The sequence below is a fragment of the Octopus bimaculoides genome, chromosome 5, assembly GCF_001194135.2.
Source record: "Octopus bimaculoides isolate UCB-OBI-ISO-001 chromosome 5, ASM119413v2, whole genome shotgun sequence".
Lineage (NCBI taxonomy): Eukaryota > Metazoa > Mollusca > Cephalopoda > Octopoda > Octopodidae > Octopus > Octopus bimaculoides.
Window position 1 is genome coordinate 108,781,545 of NC_068985.1, and position 8,334 is coordinate 108,789,878.

General features: G+C 35.0%; 1 protein-coding gene across 1 annotated transcript in view; it reads left to right on the forward strand.

Moving 5' to 3' along the window:
* LOC106869780 (S-crystallin 3) overlaps positions 1-6,153 on the forward strand; it is an 11,534-nt gene extending 5,381 nt beyond the window's left edge. The window contains exons 4-6 of the mRNA XM_014915642.2: positions 1,053-1,082; positions 2,617-2,724; positions 5,762-6,153. Of these exons, the coding sequence (XP_014771128.1) occupies positions 1,053-1,082; positions 2,617-2,724; positions 5,762-5,926 (303 nt within the window). The 3' untranslated portion in view covers positions 5,927-6,153. The remainder of the gene's footprint in view (positions 1-1,052; positions 1,083-2,616; positions 2,725-5,761) is intronic.
* The last annotated feature ends 2,181 nt before the right edge of the window (positions 6,154-8,334 follow it).

The following is an 8,334-nucleotide window of genomic DNA, read 5'->3' on the forward strand; positions in this document are numbered from 1 at the left end:
TTCGAAACATATGACGAAATAAAAGTATGCAGTTATAATATGCGTTTCATTCCATTCATTAAATATATATATATGTATATATTCGGTTATAATGTCTTACGTTTAAGCTGGTTCCCATACATTTCCCTGAGAAGTTTACATTTTTAACATCGCCGATTCCTATGGATCGCATAAATTGTAATTCTTCGAAACATATGACGAAATAAAAGTATGCAGTTATAATATGCGTTTCATTCCATTCATTAAATATATATATATGTATATATATATATATCAAATGAACGAGGGAAATGGAAAAATTAAAATTAGCAAGAATCTTTATTGAACACAGTGATCGTTTCGATCAATCCTGCATCTGTCCCTTACGGATGGGATACTATACATCTAGTTGCGCTACATTCATCAATACAGGTTGTCTTGTCAGATGTCTGGCGTGAATAAAAGATACATTACTCAATTTACTGAGTTTTGCTTGGCATGTTGTGGTCGCCCGTGGTATGTTGGCTACGCTGACATAGCATGGAATATAAGTGAGATAAATATCATTTAATGTACGCAGAATTTTGAAAAGCGGTATTACTTGATCCATGAGACACAATAATGTGACAGATTATATAGCATATATCGTGGAATGTTCTGTCGTAGACATACTTGACTTGAGAAATGTCTTCCTGTACAACTTAGATGATTTGGATTAAATATGCTACACATTAGTTCATAGCCTCCATCTAATTGTAATCGACATTTTCTGAAATGTTGCCTGTTCTGTCATGCACCAGATGTTAAAGTAACGATGTGATCGCAGAGCAATTTGATATGAAGTGTTTTCCTAAAGAATACGACTCACTTCCCGGTCCTAGAATCGGAACTATGATCTAACACCCAAAACGTTTGATCAAGCGCTATCTATCTATCTATCTATCTATCTATCTATCTATCTATCTATCTATCTATCTATCTATCTATCTATCTATCTATCTATCTATCTATCCATCCATCCATCCATCCATCTTTCTATATAATTTACACAGTTTTAACGTTGCTTTTTGCAGTTCCAGAGATCCAGGGAATCAAATGGATCTGTAAGTTTGCTCTTAATTATTCTTCATTATCAGAATGTCATGTTTTTTTAACATAATAAAATTCCAAAAGTATTCTTGACATACAAGAGTGAGTGTATTTGCATGCACGTGCGTTTGTATGCGTATATATTGCTGGACACTGATGAAGAAAAGTGAAAGATTGCATACGATTTCTAACGCGTGTATTTCATATAAAGTACTGAACACTGTAAGGTTTTTTTTTTACGTATTCTTATATCATGGTTTAAAAATTTTCATAGTCAGTCAGATACTCAAAACAGTGAGTATTATATTATGAATTTAATCCCATAAACTCCAGCTAATGTTACCGAACGGAGTCATGCCGAAGAACCTTCCATTTGTGAATAAATTAACAATTGTTGGCGATCACTGAATGAAACATTATAGCTTGTGCTCTTTGATTCCCGAGGCCTGGCCTGAGCACTGCATCCTGTTTAAGGTTTCACAAATGGTATAATGTTAGTTAAAAGATGTAAAGTTATATACCCAATACATATTGTATGATTTAGTTAGTATCTATACCCGACATATTCGATTTTAAAATTTCAGTCCCACTGCGTGGCACCTTGGGCAAGTGTCTTCTACTATAGCCTCGGGCTGACCAAAGCCTTGTGAGTGGATTTGGTAGACGGAAACTGAAAGAAACCCGTCGTATATATGTATATAGATATATGTGTGTGTTTGTGTGTCTGTGTTTGTCCTCCCACCATCGCTTGACAACCGATGCTGGTGTGTTTACGTCCCCGTAACTTAGCGGTTCGACAGAAGGAATCGATTGAATAAGTACTAGGCTTACAAAGAATAAGTCCTGGGGTCGATTTTCTCGACTAAAGGTGGTGCTCAAATGACTGAAACACGTAAAAGAGTAAAAGAGAGAGAGAGAGAGAGAGAGAGAGAGAGAGAGAGAGAGAGAGAGAGAGATATTACTTACTGAGCTATAACCGCTTCACTGGCTGTTTTAGGTAGTTTGTAATCTACACATAAGTTAAATGACATACTTGAATTATAAGAATATGTCAGTTTCAGGAACAGTCAACAGTAAATGGTAATATTATTTCAAAGGGAAAAGATTAGGTCAATGCCAACAGTTTTTTTTTCAAAGGAAAGTAATTGTTAGAAGATAAGGATATAATTCATGGTTAAATTAATGCCCTTTGATGATGAACTGAAGCAATTAATTCTTTTCAAAAAACATTACTAAAGGAAAATGTTTACTCCTTGTGCATCTAGATTTGTCTTGGAGTTCTTTAGGGTTAAATACGATTTGCTTTGAACTGAATTCTACCACATGATGCTTCAGTGTGTGTCTGTGTCTAAGATTTTTACCCTTGGTCTATATTGTCATGTAACCAAAGTATTTCTAAGATTTTCTTCTTGGAGTTTATTCTGTTATATAAACGAAGTATTTGCCATTCTTATGACGTCAACTATATATGAATGTGTGTGCATGTTTGTGTGTGTATGAATGTATGTATGTATGTGAAACTATAATTTCCTTTATAACTTTTAACAGTCTGAACAACGCATGAGATACAGGGAAACCTGCCGCAGAATCCTTCCCTTCATGGAAAGAACATTGGAAATGCGTAATGGAGGCAGCCAATTCTTTATGGGAGATCAGGTTAGTAACTAACGTTCGTTGCCTGAATTACACTATTCGCTAATCTTCCCCGTTCTTATAAAGACTTACTGACTATTTCACTGTTATAAAATTAATTTGAGTAAGATTGGTTACACTAAGCTCGCAGTGCAAAGTTTCAGAATGCCATTCGGATATTTTCCCTTTCTCATTATCTTCCTGGCACTGCATTTCACCCCTGGACAAAGCTCTGTGCGTGTGTGGGGGGATATTAAACAGATTTCTGAAATACTATAAACCAGATTCTTGAATAGATATCAAATAGATTGTTGGCTGAATATTAAGCATTTTGTACCACGTTGGGTGGAACACTTTGTATTTTGTATGATGGGTCTATTATGGTAGGTAATTTATGTTTCTTAAGAGAGAAGTCCATTGAGATGAAAATGTTCAATGATATGAAGAAACACCTGATAACATTTCTGACGGTTGGGAAGGCGGCGAGGTGACACAATCGTTAGCACCATAGGCAAAATACCTTGCGGTAGTTCATCCGTCTGTAATTTCAGAGGTCGATAAAATAAGTAGCAGTTGAGGAGTGGTGTCGACCTAGTCGACTTAACCCCTACTCAGAAATTGCTGGCTTTATGCCAAAAGTTTTAACTAATATTTCTGATGGTTGGTGTGTGACTGTCCATTCGTTGTAGTAATCTTCACACACATTAATCAGCTATAATGATTTTCAGAAAATGCTGGTACACTATCTCTAAGTATTCACTCACATTTAATCATCGTAAATATTTCTTAGCTCGAGTAGATTTTCTTATTGAGTTTACTACGTAGGTATTCTCTCTGTAGTTCTTTTAATGAATTCTTTTAATGTGTCTCTTCACAATTTATTTCCTCAATATGTATTGTAGCAAGTGAAAATGACTGTTTTATCATTATTTATATACTTTAAATGTTAGCGAATATATATTTAGTGAGGGCTAATATTCTCATCCAAATTACTACAGTCTATCAATTTTCATATCTGGCGATTTAATTAGCTTCGGATAGCACTGACTGTAATATTCCACAGTCAATGCATATATAATATATATTTACATTCGATACATATTGATTAACTTCGCTACATTATACTGAAATTCATACCGAAAATAATGAACGAAATGTGTTAGTAGAAATTAAATAAGGGAGACAGTGAGAGTCTTTTGTTTACATGTTTATAAGCAAGGGTAATACACAAACAATAGTGGAGGCGCAATGGCCCAGTGGTTAAAGCAGCGGACTCGCGGTCATAGGATCGCGGTTTCATTCTCAGACAGGACGTTGTGAGTGTTTATTGAGCGAAAACACCTAAAGCTCCACGAGGCTCCGGCAGGAGATGGTGGCGAACCCTGCAGTACTCTTTCACCACAACTTTCTCTCACTCTTACTTCCTGTTTCTCTTGTGCCTGTAATTCAAAGGGTCAGCCTTGTCACACTGTGTCACGCGGAATATCCCTGAGAACTACGTTAAGGGTACACGTGTCTGTGGAGTGCTCAGCTACTTGCACGTTAATTTCACGAGCAGGCTGTTCTGTTGATCAGAATCAACTGGAACCCTCGACGTGGTAAGCGACGGAGTGCCAACAAACAAACACAAACAATGGCTAAAATTTGAAGATAAGAATTTACTATTTTATACGTGAGCAATATTTCAACAAAATATTATATATTACTGAGCAAACTATTATTCTATATTGTTGCTTCAACCAATGTACAACCACACAATTATTAAATACCTATTTGTAGCGAGCTGACAGAATCGTTTGTGCATCGGACAAGATGCTTATCAGCATTTTGTCCTGTCGGTTGTCAGGATTGACTTTGCTTTTCATCCTATACGTGTCGATAAATTAATTCTGTTAAGTAAGCCTGTTCATTGATGTCCATGTAATCGACTTCACCCCCTCTCAAAATTGCTGGCCTTTTGTCTAGAGTAGAAAGTTGTTATCATTCAGTCACTGCGCTGTTCGATGATTTAGATACTCTCATTCTCTATTCAAAATTATTCAATTTTCACTGAATCACCGAAACATAGAATGTTTTTGTATACCATAAAGAGAAAATAATTATAGCATTTCACTCAGAGCTTTTCGGCGGAATAAAAAAAAGAAAAAAAGAAACGACAAGTTTATAAACATGGCTGATCTAACGACACAAACATTTATTTCATTTTATGAAATTTAATAAAGTAAATGTTAGCGATGACACCCATCATTAGTTTTCAGCAAAAGAGTAGTTGTTATTTTTATCAAGCGCAGCTATAGCTGTGTGGTTACGAGGCTCACTTTGCAACTATGTGAATTCAGGTTTAGTTGCACTTCGCAGCTCCCTGGGCAAATGTGTTCCCCTATAGCTTTCGATTGACCAATGCCTTGTGAGTGAATTTGGTTAACAGAAACTGTATGGAAATGTATCGAAGGTGGAGAGCTAGCAGAAACGTTAGCACGCCGGGTGAAATGCTTAGCGGTATTTCGTCTGCTGCTAGGTTCTGAGTTCAAATTCCACCGAGGTCGACTTTGCCTTTCATCCTTTCGGTGTCGATATATTAAGTACCAGTTACGCACTAGGGTCGATATAATCGACTTAATCCGTTTGTTTGTCCTTGTTTGTCCCCTTTATGTTTAGCTCCTTGTGGGCAATAAAGAAATTAAAAAAACTGTATGGAAGCCTGTCATATATTATATGTGTGTGTGTGTGTATGTGTGTGTGTGAGAGAGAGAGAGAGAGAGAGAGAGAGAGAGAGTGTGTATGTGCAAGCCCATGTTCTAGTGTTTGTCCTCCCATTGCTTGACGACCGATACTGGTTTGGCGGATTTATTTGGACAAATCGACTCTAGTACATATTTTTTAAAGTCTGATACTGGTACTGATTTTATCGGTTCTTTTGCCGAACCGTTAGCTTTCGAGGAAGTAAACAAACCAATATGGCAACAATCTAATGTTAAAAATAAATATTCATATTATAGCAATCATACTATCATGCGATCCAAGGTATAATGATATTATATTATAATACTTTGTTATTCAGATGACAATGGCTGACATGATGTGCTATTGCGCTCTCGAGAACCCACTGATGGAAGAATCATCAATTCTCAGCAGCTACCCCAAACTGATGGCACTGAGAAACCGTGTTATGAACCACCCTAAGATGAGCAACTACCTCCAGAAGAGATGCCGCACCGAATTCTAAACTGCCTTGAGAACACCCGAAGAATACATTCTTTATGATGATGATGATGTTGATCAGTAAAGCAATGCATATATTATTGGATCCCAATCATGTTTACATGGTCTCAGAGAATCTCAGTGTCTATCTACCCTAGTATTTGTCCCTGTTCCGAATGTGTTTCAATGTAAAAATATATATTTGACTGTTTGATTTGCTTTAGACAAATTGCAATAAAACATTTAAACCTATATTTTATTGATCTTTTAGTTTTGATTTTTAATCGATTTTAATGTAATGTTACATACTTGAAGACTGATTGATCCTCAGACAGTATCGATCCTCAGACAGAATCGATCCTCAGAACGTCGGAGAATTAATTGCCATGCAGTACTTGTACCAGTAACTTTGTACATTCTGATTTCACATGCAAAAGTGATTCATTTTACTTTTTATTCCTTTTTTCTAGAATTAATAAAATACGTACCAGTTATATACTGGGATAGATTATATCATGTTCCCTTTCTCTCTCTCTCTCTCTCTCGTTTTCTCATTCTCTCATGCTCAGCATCGACTATTCTACGTTTCAAGAAGAATGGAGCAAACTACAAAGCTGAATGGTCCCTCTACGAAACGTATTCTCTGAAATAACCGAGTTATGTAAGTTAATAAGTGTAGTAATGTACAGTCGTATACTTAGTGGTTCCTCCAAAACTTGTTCAGTAAATATGGCGAAGTTTAAAAGGATATAACAGGAGTGAAACATATCTGGGGTTGTTTCCATTATTTGCTGACCTAAAATAATGTCTAATAACAACTAATATTGTAATATTACTTTTCCTTACTGAAACAATTATTTCTAGTGAGCTTTTTCATGTTAACTGCATCAAATAAGCTAATATAATTTCAGCCATAATATTACAATTATTTTCACAAAAAATAAGACCAACAATTATAACAACATACCAAACTAAATATTGAACAATATTACATATAGCACACATTACTTAATAAGTTTAATAATACTTCAACAATTACAGTTATGAATTATTTAATTATCTAAAAACATGAACACATATCCGTAGAATTATATTAATAGTAGAGAGCAATGTACGACTATGTGACTGCTCTGACAAAGTGTCGGTGAACTATAAGCATTAGATCCTAACCACATATATTATCACAAAATATACGAGAGTAGAAAAAAATGAATGATAATTTCATTGCAAATATTTCCTTATATATACTGAAACGCTTTGAACAGCACGGATCTTGCTATAACTTTGTGGAAAGAAGCGATTGCTTAGTGATCTCTTGTGAAAACTGTTTTAATGTTCGCTTTATTCTCATTGAAACGCGAAAAAAAAAACGCAATATCATATATTGATTAGAAACAATAGTTTTTAAAATAAGTAAAAGGTCACTCATTTTTGGATAAAGGATATATCGACTATATCCGTATCTGTACTTGAATCATGCTTTTATTTTTCTTTATCAATCACCTGAAGAATTAAAAGAGAAATTGATGTCGGTGACTTGAGCATAGAAGTAAATAAATAACGTTAGGCATTGTATACACTATTCAATGCATGTTGCCAATAACTTTCGCTTTGATCTTCGAAAATCGTTGAAGTTAAAGGCTGTTTCCTACAGACGTTGCTCTTACCCTGTTTCATAAATGCAATATTAGGTCATTAGCCAAGCACATATTTGACTGCTGAGAATTTGAACGGTTGTTCTAGAATATGAGGATATTAATGAGAGTTCAACACTAGACAAATTAAATAATCGAATGCTAGCTTTTGTCTGCTTGAAAATCCTGTCATGTATAGATGATTTATGTCCTGAATGATTGTTCTACAGACGGGATATTCTGTCGATCAATAAAATTTATGATCAAATGTTCAATCAGGTCTTCAGTTCTACTATTCTGTTCCTCGACGTTGAAAATGTATTGGTGTCAAAATTCACAGCCATTTTCGTTTGCTGTTCAGTTTGACTAAATTTTGATACAGAACATTCCTCGTAGAAGTTCCAGCTAGTTAATCATGATGTTTCTTAAAATCCTAAAAAAAAGTTAGCAAGATTTTTAACTCTGCATTAAGTTTATGGATGGCAAAATATTTCATAATTACGCAACGATTAAAATACAAGGTGAAACGCACATTGTGTTTATATCATTGTGGTTAGAATAATTATTTAAAGTAAACGTACTTAATGCTGTTATAATCTCTTAATATCATGATGTATATATTGGATAGTGCGAACAGTATCTTTATATTTGCTCTTGGTTCAGTTTAGGTCTACAAACGACATAACCCTCAGTCTGTGCGACATATGGATAAAGTAATAAAAGGTTATTTGGATGTCAAATTACACTTGAAATTTTCTGTCTTTATCTGAAGTTATTTTGGTGTCTTGATTGAACATAT